The sequence below is a fragment of the Castor canadensis genome, chromosome 10 (genome assembly GCF_047511655.1).
Source record: "Castor canadensis chromosome 10, mCasCan1.hap1v2, whole genome shotgun sequence".
In the NCBI taxonomy this organism is placed as follows: Eukaryota; Metazoa; Chordata; class Mammalia; order Rodentia; family Castoridae; genus Castor; species Castor canadensis.
The window spans coordinates 102,888,749-102,908,586 of record NC_133395.1 but is presented as its reverse complement, the minus strand read 5'-3'; the positions used below and the strand labels follow the sequence as shown (position 1 = coordinate 102,908,586).

General features: G+C 38.7%; 1 protein-coding gene across 1 annotated transcript in view; it reads left to right on the top strand.

Annotated features, from left to right (window-relative positions):
- The window catches only part of Nr1d2 (nuclear receptor subfamily 1 group D member 2), a 30,716-nt gene extending 11,273 nt beyond the window's left edge, over nucleotides 1–19,443 (top strand). Inside the window, exons 4-8 of the mRNA XM_020184845.2 lie at nucleotides 44–188; nucleotides 1,868–2,493; nucleotides 5,034–5,219; nucleotides 9,783–9,993; nucleotides 16,183–19,443. Of these exons, the coding sequence (XP_020040434.1) occupies nucleotides 44–188; nucleotides 1,868–2,493; nucleotides 5,034–5,219; nucleotides 9,783–9,993; nucleotides 16,183–16,379 (1,365 nt within the window). The 3' untranslated portion in view covers nucleotides 16,380–19,443. The remainder of the gene's footprint in view (nucleotides 1–43; nucleotides 189–1,867; nucleotides 2,494–5,033; nucleotides 5,220–9,782; nucleotides 9,994–16,182) is intronic.
- Nucleotides 19,444–19,838: the final 395 nt, after the last annotated feature.

Sequence of the window (19,838 nt, the reverse complement as noted above, 5' to 3'; positions counted from 1 at the left end):
CTTGAAGTTTTTAAACGGCTGGATAAATCTTCCTTTGTCTTAGGGTTTTTTTCGGAGAAGTATTCAGCAAAACATCCAATACAAGAAGTGCCTGAAGAACGAGAACTGTTCTATCATGAGAATGAATAGGAACCGATGTCAGCAGTGTCGCTTCAAGAAGTGTCTGTCTGTGGGAATGTCAAGAGATGGTATGTTCCCAGTTTAAAGACTGTTTTAAAAATGTATGCAGCATTTATTCCTCAGCATAAGCCAGAGCTGTGGTTAGTATTAGTGGCCCTCTTGTGTCTAAGGTGAAGCAGATTACAAAAAGCACATTTTGATTTATAGGAGATTAAATTCATCAAAGTCAAATTTTAGCAACATCATCTCAGAAACAGCTTTTGGCATAACCTCTTTTTTTCTATATAATTTGAAGACTTTTTTTTCCTAAAAAAGACTTTTTCTTAATATAGTTTAATTCTTTATTTCTTAATATTGCTGAGGAGCTAATTTTTGGTGTGAATTATGTCTCACTATTGGCTTGAGGTGATGCTAATGTCCTTTTTGGGGCACAGGCTCAGAACATGTGCAAAGGAGATACAAGATTAGGGTTGGAGTGGAGGTGGTTGCTCATTTCTGGCATGATCCACTCCCATACAAAAGAAGAGTTGCTGTAATTTGTGGAACTGTTAGTATTATCTGTGGATGACATCATTGGAGTATTTGGCCATTCTGTTTTGCTTGGGGAAATGAGGGATGTGAAATTTTTATAGAGACTGGTCTAGTAGTGTTAAGAATTCCTAAGCATGAATTACTGTTTAGGGAAAACCAAAAGGTCTTAAGCAATCCTTTTGGTTACTCTAGTATCTTGCTGGTACAGAAATAGACTATTGCAATAGGGAGTTTTTAGAATAAGAGATTGCAGCAATGAATGTTTCCTTTTATCTGTTGCCTGAATTTTTTTTGCTATATAGGTAGCATTAGTCTGACTAGTGCTATTAAAATGGTGGATGGATAGTGCTTACTCCAAAGAATAAAACCAACAATCATTTGGTTGGTGAAGGAAGGAGTGGAGGTAAAGTACAAAGCATGATAAGTTGTTTGTCATTGATAATGGTGTTGTCAGAGGCTACAGTTGGATTAATAGGCTTTCTTGGTGGGTAGGTGTATTGAAATTTTACTATCTCTATATAATCATGAGAGCAGAAAGTGGCTTTTCTTTTCTTTCCCTCAAGGATAGTGTTATTAGAGACAGGATACCCTTTAAGACTAGCTTCTAAAAGTAGAGGACACCTGATCTCATTTTTATTTAGTTCATTGATTTTAATTACATTCCAACGTTTATTTTCCAGTAACTGTATCTCTATTGATTGTGTGTATGTGTGTTTGAAAGATATTTTCTTTTCTTTTTTAAGAACTCAGGAAAAAGAAAGAGCAGATAATTTAGTTGTTAGTGTCTCGAGAGTGAGGTTTCAAAACTGAATCGATGGTTCAGGTGTTGAGGGAGTGTGCGCACTGCTGGGTTCCGCGAGGGTGTGGATGTGTGTGGCTGGACCCTCCATGCCTGCCTTTGAGGACAGAGCCCTCAGCTTTGTTAAGGTGCTGTGTCGTAGTGCTGGGCTGCTTCACACTGCAGGTTTCATTAGACAATTTAACATTTTGTTCTTCACTTTTGCTTATACAATACCCCCAAAATAAATCTTTGTAGCCATGTTGGGAGAAAAATGGAAAATTTTCTTTCCCTTTCTCCCTCTTTTGCTGCAAATTCGGAAAACTGGGCCAGAGATTTGTAGACATTCAGGCCACAGCTATCTGATAATTTTATGTTACTCTTTTGTTCAAACAGGTTTATTTAGAATGTAGATCTAAATATCTTTTTCTTCAATAGCTGTTCGGTTTGGCCGTATTCCTAAGCGTGAAAAACAGAGGATGCTAATTGAAATGCAGAGTGCGATGAAGACCATGATGAACAGCCAATTCAGCGGTCACTTGCAGAATGATGCCTCAGCAGAGCATCATGAACAGACAGCCTTAGCAGCCCAGGACCAGCTGCGACCCAAGCCCCAGCTGGAGCAAGAAAACATCAAGAGCTCTCCTCCCCCCTGTGATTTTGCAAAGGAAGAAGTGATTGGCATGGTGACCAGAGCCCACAAGGATACCTTTATGTACAATCAAGAGCCACGAGAAAACCCAGCTGAGGGCATGCAGCCCCAGAGAGGAGAGCGGATTCCCAAGAACATGGAGCAGTATAATTTAAACCATGACCATTGTGGCAGTGGGCTTAACAGCCACTTCCCCTGTAGTGAGGGCCAGCAACACCTCAACGGACAGTATAAAGGGAGGAACATAATGCATTACCCAAATGGGCATGCCATTTGTATTGCAAATGGACATTGTATGAACTTCTCCAATGCTTATACTCAAAGAGTATGTGATAGAGTTCCAATAGATGGATTTTCTCAGAATGAGAACAAGAATAACTACATGTGCAACACTGGAGGGAGGATGCATCTGGTATAGTGAGATCAATTTTTTGCTCACCTTGTATCAAGGAAGGTTTTCTTTTATTTAGGGAGGTGGTTCAGAAAGTCTAAGAGATTTCCAGAACCAATTTTGTATAGTGTTTTAGGTGAAATAATTTTAATAAGCTGTATTTGTTGAATAACCTAATTTCACACACAGTTAGGAAAAGCATGTAGTTTAATTGATACTGTGATTGGAATTAAGATTTTTATATAAAATATGATTCATACAGAATTGGCTGTTTAACTCATGGAAATCCTTTTTAAAATTTAAGTACTATGATTAATAGTACCTCATTAGCTTTGCAATTTTTTTTCTCAAAAGTGCTAATCTTTTAGCTTGCCATGATCAGAAATTCTTTGCTCTCTGTGGAGAGAGGTTTTGTTGCCTCTTTTTTTTTTTGAGATGGGTGTCGCTGTGCTGCTGAGGCTGGCCTAACTGTGGCTCAAGCGATCCTCCTGCCCCAACCTCCTGCTTAGTGGGATTTTAGGTGTGTGCCAATGTACCTAGCAGAGAGAGGTTATTTAAACATAATGATGCAAAAGGATCTTTGAATATAGAAATAGTAGTTATATTGTTTGAGAATTTAAGAATATTTTAATTCTAAGGATTTTCTCAGACTCCATCCTTTGAAGTAAGTTAATGTTATATCATTCAAGTTTTTTTTTTTCCATCAAATACAACATTCTACATGAAAATACAATGTTCGTATTCAACCAAACTTTCATCAAAAACAGCAGTACAGCACCATTTCCAGTTTAAACCATGAGGTCCTTTGATAGTGCTTGGTATTTTCTACTGCCAGGTAATTACAGTCTTCTTTTTTCATTTTCAAAATAGTTGACTCTACCTGAGTCTTGTTCAATATGGTGTCCCCTGCAAGCATTTGAGTCTGTGGATCTGAAAGCTGACCTTCTATATTGTTAGGCTTTGTGCTTCCTTTAGCAGGGAAAATCTGTAAGCAGTTAGGTTCTGATTTCATGAAAGCCACCATGATTTTAGAGTCATCTCATTCCTGGATCTCATTTGGGTTTAATGAAAAATTAAAGGTTGGTTTTACTAATAGAGTACAATGGTACATGTTTTACAATTTTTTTCATATTTATTTACTTGAGACAGGATCTTGCTAGGTAGTCCAAGCTGTCCTTGAACTCCTGATCCTCCTGCTACAGCCTCCTGATTCATTATCATTTTAAGTTTTTTTTTATTTTTGGTACTGGGCTTTGAACTCAGGGCCTCACACTTGCTAGGCAGGTTCTCTATTACTTGAGCCACTCCACCAGCCCTGTTCTGTGTTTTCGAGATAGGGTCTTGGGAGCTATTTGCCTGGGCTGCTTTGAACTGGGATCTTCCTGATCTTTGCTTCCTGAGCAGCTAAGATTACAGGCCACAGGTGCTTAGCCTTTTTAGCATTCTTAGAGCTTCTTCGGCTTCCTATTTTTCCCTCCCTCAGTCAATTCACATTTAGAAGGTGCAGCTTGTACCTGCAGTCATTGTTTCCTAATTGAACAAGTGGAGGTCAGTGGTCACACCATTGTTTATGAAGTAAAGGGTCAGTGATCTTTCCTCTTGGTAGTTTCAGCATTATTCTTCTGCCTGGTTAGAAATAAGTGAGTTCTGAAATATTAAGTAAATGCAGGTTTGGGTCCTAGGCCTGTGACTTCAGTTGTGTTTGGGTAAGTCACCATGCCTTTCATTTCCTCATCTAAGAAGTGATTGTTGTAGACAGGAGTGCAATTCAGTGGTGGGAGTGCATGAGGCTCTAGATTCCAGCCCTAGCACAGCAAAATTAAAAAATAGTAACTGGCCACAAACTAATAGGGCTGAGAAACAAACAGATACATGTGTATTTGTTTTGAAGATCATAAAACACTACATACCAGCTTAAGGTGGTAGCTGTGTTACAAAATAAATTCTTAAACCTGTACAATAGGTTTAAGGAAAAATAGCTCAGAGGCATTTTTCCGTAGGTTCCTTCTTTTATAGTAAATTAACTGCTATTGAAATTAGGTTGTGGACCAGGTGTGGTGGCTTATGCCTGTGATTCCATTTACTCAGGAGGAAGAGATAGGAAGGTCACAGTTTGAGGCCAGCCCAGGCAAAAAAGTTAGCAAGGCCTCATCTGGAAAATAAACTGAAGGCAGAGGAACTCAGGGCAGGGCTCAAGTGACGGACACCAGGTTTTGCTCCCAGCACCTCCAAAAAAATTAGGTTGCCATGAGGCTTTCTTCTTCTTTTTTTTTTTTTTGTGAATGTAACATACGTTATAATATTTCCATTTGCAAATGTTTGTACACCTTTCGTTGGTTAGCATTTATTTTGTACTGTACATTGACAATATGTAATTGTATATATTGTTGTGAAGCTTCCTACATTCAGGTGAGCAGCAATGGAGAAGGCTAAAGGCAATAGATTGTCCTTGCACCTGGGAATTCTTTTCACATTGGGGTGTCTACTGATTGAGATGCTGTTTTGGGGATTTCTTTCTGTTCCCGCAGTTTAACAGGGTGTTCCTGTTTTGTGTGTACTAGGTCTGTCCAATGAGTAAGTCTCCATATGTGGACCCACATAAGTCGGGGCATGAAATCTGGGAGGAGTTCTCTCTGAGCTTCACCCCAGCTGTGAAGGAGGTGGTAGAGTTTGCCAAGCGCATTCCAGGCTTCCGAGACCTCTCTCAGCACGACCAGGTCAACCTGCTAAAGGCTGGGACTTTCGAGGTAGGTTTTATTTATCTTCAACAGTGGGCCAGGGCATGTAGTGTCGTATTTTCTGTGGTGCTTTCATTCTTTTCTAAATAAGTGTTCATAGTTCATACTCTGAAACTACCAATAAGAGAGTAACTATGCCAGAATTTTAGGAAGAGATGAGGCAAATCCACAGTTACTTAGGACCTGAGGTATAGGTGGTCTGTGTCCTCAGTGTGTGAACTACAACTCTAGTGTTGTTTTCAGGCATGGACTTGGTGTTTTCTGCAGAGTGTTACACACCTAAGAGTCTACCCTATGTTCAGTACAGAATAAGAAGGAGAATAGAATATGGTTTTGTTTTTAGGAGATCATAGGATATTTGGTGGATTCAGCAGACATTTCCATGCCACTGCCAATCCTCCCAGTTGTGCTTTGCTTCAAGATGCTTGGTTGCTTTTTCTTTTTCCTTTACTTTTTCTTTTCTTTGCTTTCTTTTTTTCTGAGACAGGGGCTGACTATGTAGCCCAGGCTGGCTTCAAGCTTGTGATCTTCCTGCCTCAGCCTCCTCAATGCTGGGATTATAGATGTGTACCACTATGCCTGGCCTTTGGCTCTTTTTTAGAAATGCATTCTGCCTGGGCTTGGGACAGTCACTTTGCCCCTTATTAAGACCAACTAGCAGGTGGCTCTCCTGGTGCTTCCTCAGGTGCCCATCATTTCCTGTCTGCCCCAGGACAAGAGGCCTGGAGACCTGCTTGCAGCTTACTTAAGCATAATTCTGAAATTTGGGGTGGTGGTCGAAAGTTGATGTCTAGTGGGCTAGATCTTTGAGCCTTCCATCAATGGGAGAAGGGACCAGCCATATATTTTTGTTTCCTCCTGGATGACCCTACAAGATGGCACTATCAGTTAGTTTTGATGTTAAGTAATGGTCTGTTCCATAATGTACTCCTAGCATCTGCTCACTCTCCTGTGCTGTTTCATTTCCTGTGTCCTCACTCCTGTTTCACAAGGGCCAGTGCACAACCTGTAAAAGTTTTTGCCTTAGGCTCTGTTTTCTGGAGCACCTGGAATAGAACAGAGAAGCATCCCTATTCATAAATACAACAACTGTAGAATAATTAAGAGTGGCACAGGTTAGGTCTTTCATTTTAAAAAGGAAAACATTTACTTAATATTTAAAGCCTGCTGGTGCTGGTGGCTCAAGCCTGTAATCCTGGCTACTCAGGAGACAGAGATTAGGAGGATTGTGGTTTGAAGCCAGCCAGGTAAATAGTTCATGAGGCCCTATCTTGAAAAAAAAAACACACAAAAAAGGGCTGGTGGAGTGACTCAAGGTGTAGGCCCTGAATTCAAGCCCCAGTACCGCCAAAACAAACAAACAAAAAAAGATTTAAAGCCAAAGAAGTCAGTAATGAAGCTCAGATTACTGGTTTAGGAGAGGCATCTCTGGCCCAAAAAGGTGGAGACTTCTTGGATTACCGGTAAATTCAAAACACATACAGGATTAGGACATAAATCCTGGATTCCAGATTTGTATTCTTTCCACCTTGTGATTTGTGTTGGTGCTGCTGTGTTCTAGGGTTAACCATAGTTTCAGTTGAAGGCTCACTGTCTTTTGGATCATCCTGAGCAAAACAAGTCTTTGCTTGGGAGCATTGCAAAAGGAAGGTGTTTATTCTGTGCTGCTTTGATGTTGAGAGAAATGTGTGACATGGATGTCATCAGTTAGTATAATGGAGGGAGTGCTGTAGGTAAGGTAACTAACTGTTGGCTGATTTGGTTAGAATGGCAATTACAGTGTAGTTGTTTAGAGAATTTATTGTGATAGTTGTCTTTGAGTATAGTCTGTCTTGAGTAATGGCTTCTTGTAGTAGTCTAGATAGAAGAGTTCATTTGCTGTTTGCCTTAGCTGCATTTGGTGTTTTGATGTTTCAAGCATTGCTGCATTGACATACTGCTCTTTTTACTTGGGGGCACAGAGAACATGTGAGTGCTTGTTAGCCTAAAGAATTTCTTTAATGCTCTTGGCCAGGGGCCATTTCTAAACTTCTTGCCAATTATTGCTTGCTTTATTTATTTATTTATTTTTTAATTTTTTTTTTTTGCATCTTTCCATGACCTCCTAGCATTTTGAGTTTGTGTTGAGAAATCTGCTGTTATTCTAATGGTTTGCCTTTATATGTTACTGTCATTTCTCTTTTCCAGTTTTCAATATTACGTTTTTCTGTTTGTTGATTGTTATAATATGTCTGGGGGTTTTCTTTTCTGGTTCTGCCAGCTTGATGTATTGAAAGCCTCCTGTACCTGTATATTGCTCTCTCTTTAGGTTAGGGAAGTTTATAGCTGTTATGTTACTAAATAAGTTATCTCTACCTTTAGTTTGTAACGCTTATTCTACACCCATCATTTCTAGATTTGTTCTTTTGATGGAGTCCCAGATGTCTTGCATGTTCTATTCATTTTTTTTAGCATTTTTCATTGTTTTAACTGATTGATTTAATTCTTCTAATTTGCTTCTAGTCCTGATATTCTATTTTCATCTTGCTCCCCTCTCTTAGCCAAAGTTTCAATTGAGATTTTATTTTGAGATATTGAACTATTCACTTAAAAGTGGTCATTTTTAGGATTTCTATTATCTTTATTGATTTCCTCTTGTATATTCTGCATTTTCTTCCTTATTTTGGTCACCTGTGTGTTTGAATTCTCTTGATCTCTTAGGTTTTTATTCATATGCTCTTTTTTTTTTTTTCAGAAACATTGTACATATTTATTACCTATTTATTGTTTCTTTCTTTCTTTTTTTTATTATTCATATGTGCATACAAGGCTTGGGTCATTTCTCCCCCCTGCCCCCACCCTCTCCCTTATCACCCACTCCACCCTCTCCCTCTCCCCCCTACCCCCTCAATACCCAGCAGAAACTATTTTGCCTTTATTTCTAATTTTGTTGTAGAGAGAGTATAAGCCATAATAGGAAGGAACAGGGTTTTTGCTGGTTGAGATAAGCATAGCTATACAGGGAGTTGACTCACATTAATTTCCTGTGCGTGTGTGTTACCTTCTAGGTTAATTCTTTTTGATCTAACTTTTTCTCTAGTTCCTGGTCCCCTTCTCCTATTGGCCTCAGTTGCTTTTAAGGTATCTGCTTTAGTTTCTCTGTGTTGAGGGCAACAAATGCTAGCTAATTTTTTAGGTGTCTTACCTATCCTCACCCCTCCCTTGTGTGCAATTGCTTTTATCTTGTGATCAAAGTCCAATCCCCTTGTTGTGTTTGCCCTTGATCTAATGTCCACATATGAGAGACAACATAGGATTTTTGGTCTTTTGGGCCAGGCTAACCTCACTCAGAATGATGTTCTCCAATTCCATCCATTTACCAGCGAATGATAACATTTCGTCCTTTTTCATGGCTGCATAAAATTCCATTGTGTATAGATACCACATTTTCTTAATCCATTCGTCAGTGGTGGGGCATCTTGGCTGTTTCCATAACTTTATTGTGAATAGTGCCGCAATAAACATGGGTGTGCAGGTGCCTCTGGAGTAACCTGTGTCACAGTCTTTTGGGTATATCCCCAAGAGTGGTATTGCTGGGTCAAATGGTAGATCAATGTTTAGCTTTTTAAGTAGCCTCCAAATTTTTTTCCAGAGTGGTTGTACTAGTTTACATTCCCACCAACAGTGTAAGAGGGTTCCTTTTTCCCCCGCATCCTCGCCAACACCTGTTGTTTGTGGTGTTGCTGATGATGGCTATTCTAACGGGTGAGGTGGAATCTTAGTGTGGTTTTAATTTGCATTTCCTTTATTGCTAGAGATGGTGAGCATTTTTTCATGTGTTTTTTGGCCATTTGAATTTCTTCTTTTGAGAAAGTTCTGTTTAGTTCACTTGCCCATTTCTTTATTGGTTCATTAGTTTTGGGAGAATTTAGTTTTTAAAGTTCCCTATATATTCTGGTTATCAGTCCTTTGTCTGATGTGTAGCTGGCAAATATTTTCTCCCACTCTGTGGGTGTTCTCTTCAGTTTAGAGACCATTTATTTTGATGAACAGAAGCTTTTTAGTTTTGTGAAGTCCCATTTATCTATGCTATCTCTTAGTTGCTGAGCTGCTGGGGTTTCGTTGAGAAAGTTCTTACCTATACCTACTAACTCCAGAGTATTTCCTACTCTTTCCTGTATCAACTTTAGAGTTTGTGGTCTGATATTAAGATCCTTGATCCATTTTGAGTTAATCTTGATATAGGGTGATAGCCTAAAGAATTTCTTTAATGCTCTTGGCCAGGGGCCATTTCTAAACTTCTTGCCAATTATTGCTTGCTTTAATTTTATAATTGCATTTAAGAATCATTGTGACTAGAATTTCCGAGTATCTCATGAGTCAAGTGTTTTGCCATTGATGCCTGAAATTTCTTTTGATACTCTCCTTTATTGCTTTGGTAGAGAATTTGCCTTAAGAAAGTGGTTCTAGGTTAGAATAAACTCAGTTTTTCTTTTACATGTGGGATGTTTCTTAACTGACTTGAATGCTGCATTATTTCTTAGTATTGCCATTGAACTTCTGCAAATACATTTAAGCCTTTCTCTTCCCCAGGTTTTAATGGTACGGTTTGCATCTTTATTTGACGCAAAGGAGCGCACCGTCACCTTTTTAAGTGGGAAGAAGTACAGTGTGGATGACTTACACTCCATGGGCGCAGGGGATCTGCTGAACTCCATGTTCGAGTTTAGCGAGAAGCTCAATGCCCTCCAGCTCAGTGATGAGGAGATGAGTTTGTTCACCGCAGTAGTCCTGGTATCTGCAGGTGAGCAAGCTGCTTCAAAATGGTGCTGCATCTGAATATAGAGACCCACTGAGAAGAAGGTGGCAGTTAACTAGGTTCTAGCAAGCCATGTAGAAGGAATAAGGCCTTCACGAGAATGATGAAGTATGCAAACCTATCATTTTTGCAAAATTTTTGAAAATCACAGCAGTACAAATCAAGGTGCTATTGTAATCAAATCACGATTAAATCAGGGCCTCAGATTTTCCACTTGTCTTTAGCTTTTGTTTATAATTTTTCTTAAGTCTAAGAAAAATGGATTTATTTTTTGGAACATTGTGTATCTTCAGGTATGTGGTTCAAATATAAATCTTAACTTTTAATTACAACGTGGATCACTTGAAAATGTTAAATGTATGTACCAAGAGTATGGTTTATTGCAAGTTGTAGCTAAGTTGTAGCTTTTGCCCAGCTTTGCCATTGGTTTTTCTGTCTGTCTTGGGTAAGTGATTTTATCCTTTGGGTCTCAGTTTCCACATTCTGTTAGAGGAGCGGGTTGCCGTATATGAACCGAGTGTGGGGTCAGTCACTGTGAATGAGTGATCAGGGCTTCTGAGTCCTGACATACAGTGCTTACTTACATGAGTCACAGATCGTGGTTCCCAGTTTCCCTGTCATGACCTCGTGCTTGCTTGGGCCGCTCTACCAGTTCCTGCTAAATTCTTTTTCTGATCAATTGCCTTATGTGCTAGAGGTACTCAGGGAGACAAAAGCCTTCAGGCATAAGTTTACTCTCAAAGTGTGTATGTTCTTTGAAGAGAAAACATGAAAAGCTTTATGGTGCTACACTGTAGCCCTCACTGAGGTAAGCAGGAGTCACAGAAGGGAAGATGGAGTCATCTGAAGTTTGTGGGGAGTAGAGGAGTAGAGCTGGAACTCAAAGGTTGGATTAGTAAGTTTTCCTAGCACTGAGACGATGGAAAGCATGAGTTTGGGAAGGTGCAGGAGGCCAGACCTGTGGCGTGCCTGTCAGGGAGTCATGGACAGGCTCAGAAGTTAGAGGAGGTCCAGCTCACTGGCTAACAGTCATAAGAACTAGGCAGGGCCTTGTTACTGAACTATGGGCAATGAAGAGCCAGTATAACTTCTTAAGTTGAATGATCGAGCATGACCACAGGGGTGTTTAACATTAGTTGTGAGTTTTTATCTCGTGTGGATTAGACGGGCCAGCCACTGGAGCTGGAGAGGCGGGTTTAGAGACTGTTGAAATGACACTGGTATGAGGTCGTGGATTGAACTTTCCTGAAGTAAGTTAGGGGACGATGTTCCAGAGATAGCTCAGAGAATAGGCCAAAGGGTAGAGAGCACTAGCCAACTCTTAACCTCATTTTCCATGGCACTGGGCACATCTTTTTTTTTTTTTTAATTTATTTTTGAGACAGGATCTAGCTATATTTCCCCAACTGGCTTCAAATACTCTTCTCTTGCCTCAGTCCCCCTTCCCCCATCCTCCGTCCCCCAGGTGCTGAGATTATTGGCCTGCACCACCAGGCCCAACTTTGTTTTGTTTTAATCACCCTTTGAAAACCCTTTTTTTGATTATAAGATTAATATAAATTATTTGAAAATTCAGAAAATATTAAGATTAAAATAGAGGTGATAATATCACTTTCTAATAAGATTAGGTGTTTTTTGTTTTGTTTTGTTTATTTGAGACAAAATCTCACTATGTACCCCAGACTGGCCTCAGAGTCACTACTGTGTAACCGAGGCTGGTCTTGAAGTCAAGATCTCTCTGCCTCAGCCTTCCAAGTGCTAGGATTATAGGTGTGTACCGCCACACCCAGCTAAAAGATCAGTATTAGCACTGAGGGTCTTTATCCATTTACCTATCCATCCATTTCTCCATTCATCTATTTTTTGATCCGTGATGTATTAAAAATTTTTGAAATATTAGCAGGGCACTGGCGGCTCAGCCTGTAATCCTAGCTACTCAGGAAGCAGAGATCAGAAGGATTGTGGTTCAAAGCCAACTCCAGGCAAATAGTTTGTGAGACCCTATCTCAAAAAATACCCAATATATTAAAAGAGGGCTGCTGAAATGGCTCAAGTGGTAGAGTACTGGCCTAGCAAGTGGAAAGTCCTAAATTCAAAACACCATACTGCAAAAAACAAAAAGCAAAACATGGTTTTTTTTGAATACTAAGTAGAAAAGCCCGATAATAAACAAATACAGTGCATTCTCATTTTTGTTATGCCTATATGAAGATAACAAGCATACACAAACACACTTTTCATGTCACATTAAAATTTTTACTACTTAAAGTACACCTGCTTTTTAAAACTTTTTTATTTTTTGATAGTGCTGGGGTTTTGAACTCAGGGCCTTGTGCTTGTGAGGCAAGTGTTCTGAGCTACCTCCCCAGCCCTTTTGTTTCAGTTACTTTTTGGATAGGGTCTTGTGCTTTTGTCTGGGCCAGCCTCAGACAGCAGTCCTTCTTCCTTTGCCTCCCACATATCTAGGATTTCAGGTGTATACCATCATACCTGGCTTGTTCTTTGAGATAGGGTCTTGCTATGTTTTTGCCCAGGCTGGTCTGGACCCACAATTCTCCTGTCTCTGCTTCCCAAGTAGCTGGGATGACAGACATGAGCCACTGCACCTGGCCTACATCTGCTATATTTTTAAAGCAGTATCTAGTCAGGAAAATAAAACTCAGAATCTACAAGAAGAGCATAAAATGAAGTCTTCATGTCCTTCCTCTACTCCCAACCTTATTGCTCCTCAGAGGACTAAATTTCTAATTTTCTTTTTAGTTTCCTGATGGTTGACCAACTTAATATAATGCTTCTGCCTCTTTTTATTTAGTAGGTATGACTGATGTTTTGGTTTTATTTGTAATTTTAATATACTCCCATTTTGATCCTTTACTTTCACATAACCTCCTTTGGAGAGTTGAGGTAGAATATCCTCATTCTGTAGAGACACGGTATCTTCCATCTTCCTTTGTCCACACCCTGGCCTCTTTTCCTATGCATGGCCTCCATGTAATCAGGAATTAAAGTATGTATCTCCTGTTCTATACCTGTCTTTCATGTTTCATTTATCAGTTTCAAAGATGAAATGTCAAAAACCATGTTTGCAGTCCTGTGCTTGTGTCCACAGTGTCCACAGAGGGGTTCACACAGTGAGGTTGAAATGGTAGCAAAGGCAGTGCCTCAGCTTAAACTTCTGCAGCCTGAGGGTGTCTCTTGCATAAATTGACAAGTAGATTGTGTATTCATATCCTCCATTGATTGCTTAGAATTAAGGAACATTATAGTTCGCTCTTTTTTTTTGTATATTATTTAGTTTTCCTTAGAATCCATAGTTACCTTTTAAAAATATTTATTTTATTTGTTGGAAGAAATGCTAGGCAAATTCTTGATCTCAGTAAATAACTGTCCTCACAGCAGACCTCTCATGTGAGCTGAAACGTGTTATAATCAGTTATATAGGCAAGGGTTTTGAGAAACAGATAATTTGCTCAAGGTGTCACATTTTTAATAATTGGCTAAGTTGGGTGTTTGAACACCCACTAGTATGACTTCAAAGCTTTTCGTCTATACTGTTTGTGAAGAAAATAGCTCTAGCTGCTAGGGAGTGAAGTCAGCCTACCTGTAGCCTATGAGTTTGGATGACTCCTGATGCCATAGAAGGGGAGTTATACCTGAAGGTGAGTTTTATCCTGATTGTATGAGATGACAGCCATCATTCCAGCTGGAAATGAGGGACTGGTGTGCAGGTATGAGGTCAGGGCCTGGCAGATGGACCTCACTTGCCTGTATAAAGGCATTCTGGAGAAAGTGAATACACATAGAGAAGGCATAGGGAGGAACAGGCTTGAGAGGAAGAGGCAGCAGAGGAGCAGAGATGCAAGTGTCCAGCTGTAGTAGAGTAGCTAACTCAGTGCACTGAAGGCACTGAAGTGTTACAGTCTCTAGCACCTTGTTGTTTATGATCCAGCCAGATGTGTAACTGGGTTCTTTGGCTTTGAAATCATAAAGATTAGGGTTTTAGAAATGGAGGCTTTAGAAAAAATTAATATGATTTATATTTTCAGGTATAGGCATCCATTCTCCTGAGGTTCTGAGTTGTAGAAAGAACATCTAAACACCACATTTCACCAAAGGACCATCGTAGTTAAGATGCTGGCTCCCACTCGAGTGTCCTTCCTTAGTTAGCATTTGTTTCTTTCTCTGTCCATCCAAATTATTTTGTTTAAGGGAGTCACTGTCATTTTTCTTACTTTTTGGTATGTAAATAAATAATTACTTCCTTCTGCCAAAATGTGAGCTCCTTAAAGGAAGGAATTTTGTTTTGTTTTGTTCAATACATCCATTAAGTGTTTGGATGATTTAATGAATTGCAAGATGTTTTTAAAAGCTAATTTCTTGAGTCTGTCCTGGTGGCACATATCTGTATCACAGCACTCAGGAGCCTGAGGCAGGAGGATTGTGAATTTGAGGCCAGCCTGGGCTACACAGTGAGATCCTGTCTCAAAAAAGCAAGGACTGGAGATGTAAGTCCATGGTAGAATGCTTGCCTAGTATGCACAAGTCCCCACGTTCAGTCTCCAGCAAGGAGGAGGTAGGGATCCAATTATTTCAATATCAAAGGTGAGAAAGAAAGCCTCCTGGAAGCATTGGAAAGGCTTTAAGTACTTTGCAAAGATAACCTTCTGCCCAGTTGAACAAAGACAAATATCAAGAGAAAATTTTGTCTGAAAAAATTATGACTCCCCAAACTAAATAGTTAGTATTCAGTTTGTTTCTTTTTCTCTAAGAATTAGCACAATCCGATTTTGTTAAGTATAAAATAGGCCTGTTTTCGTAGTTTTTCTGCACTTAATTACATTTTCTTCCTTTTTGCCTTTTGATATTAAAGTTTTGTCCTTGTTCTAAATGGCCTTAAAAAAGGATACTAGTTATAATGGAAAGCCTTCTTGATGTCCTTGTAAAAAGTGAAAGGACATGAGTGGCCAGAGAAGTTTGGTTCTTTGTAGAAAAGATTTTTGTTGTTGTTGTTATTCCCTGTAGTAGGGCCATTGCATATTTCTTGTGAACTACTGACTCCTCTTGTAAAGGGAGGAAATAACCCTTGCTGATGAAAAAATTCATGGGCAACAAGGTTTGGCTGATTTTAAGATACTTTAGTGCTATTGTGAACTCAATAATTTATTAACATTTTGTATGAGCTTAGTAAACACATTGTGCTAAATGAAAGTGAATATAGGGTAATGTAACATATGTAGCATAATCAAGTCACATGGTATACTAGTTACCTATTGTTGCATAATAAAGTCACCTCAAAACTTGGTGGCTTAAAAATGCTGCATGTTTCAGGGTTGGGAATATGGGTATGGTTTGGAGACATACTCCTAGCTCAAAGTCTCTTAGGTGGTTGCACTGAAGCTGTGCTTTCATATGAAGGCAGGAGTAGGGAAGGATCTGCTTCCAGGTTTATGTGGTTGTTGGCAGGGGTCAGCTCCTTGCAAGCTATTGAGCTGAGCATCTCAGTTCCTGTGAGCTGCTGGCTGGAGCCACTCCCAGTTCTTTACTCTGGGGGCTGTACACAGAGCAGCCCATAACCCAGTAGCTGGCTTTTCTCAAAGTGTGAGAGAGAGTACCTAAGCAAGGTAGGAGCCACAGGATTTTTGGAGGAACTTAACCTCAGAAGTGACATCCTTTCACTTCTTCCATATTTGAGTCAGTAAATGTAGCCCATGCAAGAGGAGGGGATTGTGCAGGATGTGAATGCCCAAGTGAGGGGATCATTGGAAGCCAATTTAGAGGCTGCTGGCCACCATGCGTTATAACACCAAAAGGAAATGTAGTCCAGATGTGGGAAATTAGGTTTCTATAGTACATTATTTTATCTTGCAAGTTAGAAGCAATTAGTCAGCAGATGGCATCTAATTAAAAAAATCATAACCTCTAGCTTGTTGTGAACAAAGATTCCAAAGCGCTAAAGGATTTTGATTTAGCAAATGTACTGTGCTGTGTATCTGCATTATAATAAATCACTAGGAAGCTTGCCATCAGATTTTTTGAATTCTCACAATTACCTTTACCTTTGTTCTTATGTACGAAACCTTGTTTTAAATTCATCAGATTGATGAACAAGAATTACATTTATATTTATTGTTAATAATGTCTTCTCTTTCCTGTTTCTTTGTTCTTACGTGTCAGATCGGTCTGGAATTGAAAATGTCAACTCTGTGGAGGCTTTGCAAGAAACTCTCATTCGCGCACTAAGGACCTTAATAATGAAAAACCACCCAAACGAGGCCTCAATTTTTACAAAACTACTTCTAAAGTTGCCAGATCTTCGATCTTTAAACAACATGCACTCTGAGGAGCTCCTGGCCTTTAAAGTTCACCCTTAAGGCCTTTGCTTATTTGAACATGAACTGATGCTAACTGTACATTTTGTGCTAAAATGCTTATTTATATGTGTATAGTGTATGTGGAGGTAGAAAAGACCTTTAAGACAATACCAGACTGTAGACTGTCTCTATAATCATGCATTAGTTGTGTGGATCAAGAACTCTACAGCCGTGGTTAGATGTTGACCACACTCCCCAGTAGACCAAGCAGCTGTGTTGCACTTAGACTGGAGAAGTCACACTGAATTATAATCACACTGAATGTCAGACTTTTTCATCTGCCAAAACCAAACACCATTTTGATCTCCCTGTGGTATAAATATAATGCACAGTCACAAGTACAGGAGGACTTAGAAATTAATACTTTTTGGTGGAATTTCTGTTGAATGATGGAAATCTTGGTATCACCAGGAAACAGTGAGATCTGGTAATCGGAGGTGTTGGGATCTGGGAGATCTCAGTGTTTGCATTTTGCTCTGCCACTGTCGAGGTGTATGATTGTGGACAGTGAGTTGGTTGTGATAGTGTCCCCAAAGGCCCACCTCACAGAGATACTAAAAAATGTCCATAAAGCATATTTACCATAGGCACTATGTAAATAAGGTAAATTTTGTTAATTACTCATAGTAGCATTCTTTTCTTATTTCTAAGCATTTCTAGGAAAACATTTCATAGTCCATACCAATCTCTTATTCAGGGTTCCAAGTTCATGGGTCTGTCAGCTGCACAGTATTTGTACATAGTACGTATGTGAATACAGCTATACATAAATATATTTCTTCACAATATTTTAAACTGTGAAGAACTTACACAATAAACTTAAAATGGGGTATTCAAAAGACCCAAATTAGGTGCATTTTACCTGTTGGTGATGATGTAATCATTGCTTTAAAATGTTTAGGCAGTAGAATATGAATTTATGCTCTAGTTTTGTTTATTTAAGCAACACTTACTGTAAAAGTGCAACAGGCAGTAAAGTCCAAATTTCAAACAATGTTTAAGAGTTCATCCTTGGTAAGATCTTTGGTTCAGGATACTGGTGTTTTAAAGGCTCATTCAGATCCTTACCTTGAGCTAAGAAAGGTTGTGTAGCTGCCCGTTATACAAGTGCTGCAACTTGATGATAAGGAATTTTAATTTGTAGAATTTGTTCATGACTGTTGGCACGTGTGCATACACAGGGCTGTGCACGTGTGTATATTCTGAGTCCACTTTTCCCCTAGATAACACTACAGGGATTTTGTCAAATTAGATTTAATCTATAATTTGAAAAATCATTTAGTGTGTGACCTACAGGCTTAAAAATGTAATAGCCGAAGACCTCATCCATGTGTCTAATAGTATGCCTTATTAAATAGATAAGATCAGCGTCCATTTATGGCAGTAGGTAGGAGAAAGAGCCAAAGTTGAGGGTTTTGTGTACCTTTTCCTGCTTCACTGGAAACCAGAAGTTAATTGGATTTTCTGGTAAAGATCTAGTTCTATATAATGTTTGGATTATATAAAGCTGCAGAAACACTAAGATCTGCTTTAATATACTAAGCCTGTTACTTTCATGACATGAGCAGAATGCCTTATTTTGTACTCTTGTTTTAACTTGTTGCTACTGGGATTTGAATTTCTGTGGTACTTGCTAAATTGAAAAAGAGGAAAGGTGATTATGAGGTCTGTGATACAACATAACCGTAATTGTGAATTACCTTAAGTAGGTATGACTTTTATGGGATTATACAGTTATAGTTTTTGTGAATTCTTTACATGATAGCATTATCTTTTTGTAATTTTTTCCTGATAACAAATGCATAGTTTTCTTCAATTGCAAATAGAAATGGCTTTCTGAAGTAATACTGAAAACCTCAAACATGGTGTTGATTCTTAATTTTTGCCTTTTGTCTAAGCGTCTTTATAATATGTATCTTTAAAACAGTTACATCTTTAGGAATATGTAACCAGAACTATGTTAGTATTGCTTATTAAACTTTAGTTAGGTTCAGTATATACATGTATACATCCATATATAGGCATAATAGGTTTGCATATTGTCTTGTTTGCATATTATTTTATTTGAATAAATTCTTCCTGTAGGTGATGGGAAAGAAAATTAGTAGTTTATATGCCACTCATAGTATTTCTGTATTTGAAAATAGCCCAAATATGAAACTTCTAATTCTAAAATTAAACTAGCAGCCTATTACAAGCACATTCTTTGATTGAGTTGTGGTTACAAAGGCAAAGAAGACCACCAGATTCTGAGTTGGCGAGACACTGTTGATTAACTCATAATGTACTGTATGAATTAAGTGATGCTTTAACTCTGACTTTACATTTTAAAGTTAAAATATGGGCATTATGTCAGCAAACTTAAGGGCATTATGTCAGGAAGCTAAAACATTTTTTTTTTTTTCCTGTGCTTTTAATGTATCTCTTTAGTGACCCGAGAGAGTATTCCAGCTTTCAGAGAGATAGCTGAGGGTAAGGAGAAGCATCTGGAAATGGATCTTATCCTTGTGGTGATGGTTTAATTACAGATTAAAAAATTAAAAGGAAATTTCAGTGGATTAAAGTACGTAGCTTTCATATCTACATTTCAAGAAATTACATTGCAACTCAGTAAGAGATGATTTATTTTATGTAAACATCATTGCAAAGCCAGGTGTAGAAGCTCAGCTAGATTTATTACTGTGCACGAGAGAAAATACGTATCTCAACTGTTCTTTTGCTTTTTTCCAGTATAAAGTTTGCTGAATGTACAAGAAAAGTTTATCACTTAGGACATAGATTTTTTTTTTAGGGGCTGGGGGGAGGGGCTCTGTGAAGTTGTTACCTATAAACAAGATGGTCTTGATTTGATCCAAAAATTAAAACTTGAACCCATTCTTGAACTAACATGGAAAACTAAAATGGCTATTGTTTAAAAAAATGATAGAAATATATTGCTAACAGGATATTAATTAAGCTTATTTCCTATAAACTGTAATTGATGATGACATGGATAATATCTTCATGTTTCTGAGAAGTTATCTATACATGGGGGAAGGGGATAATAAATATTATTTCTGACGAAGAGTGGAGTTTGGTGTCTTATCTACCTTGAGGTTTTTCTAACACCATTTATAATTTAGTTTCATTTACTACAGGTCATCTTTCCTCTGATCACAGCAGGATGTCTTATGCACACCTCTGTTTCAGAATGGACAAACTTTAATATGTAGGGCTTTTTTGGGCCAAGTGCTATAGCTCATGTCCATAATCCCAGCCACTCAGGAGGTAGAGATCAGGAGGATTGTGGCCCCGGTAAAATGTTAGTGAGACCCCATTTCAGCAAATAAGGTAGGCTTCACGGCACATGCTGTCACCCCAGTTATAAGGGAGGCATTTGATAGAATTGTGGTCTGAAACTGGCCAGGGCAAAAAATGTGAGACCCTATCTGAAAAATAACTGAAAAAAAGAGGGTGCAG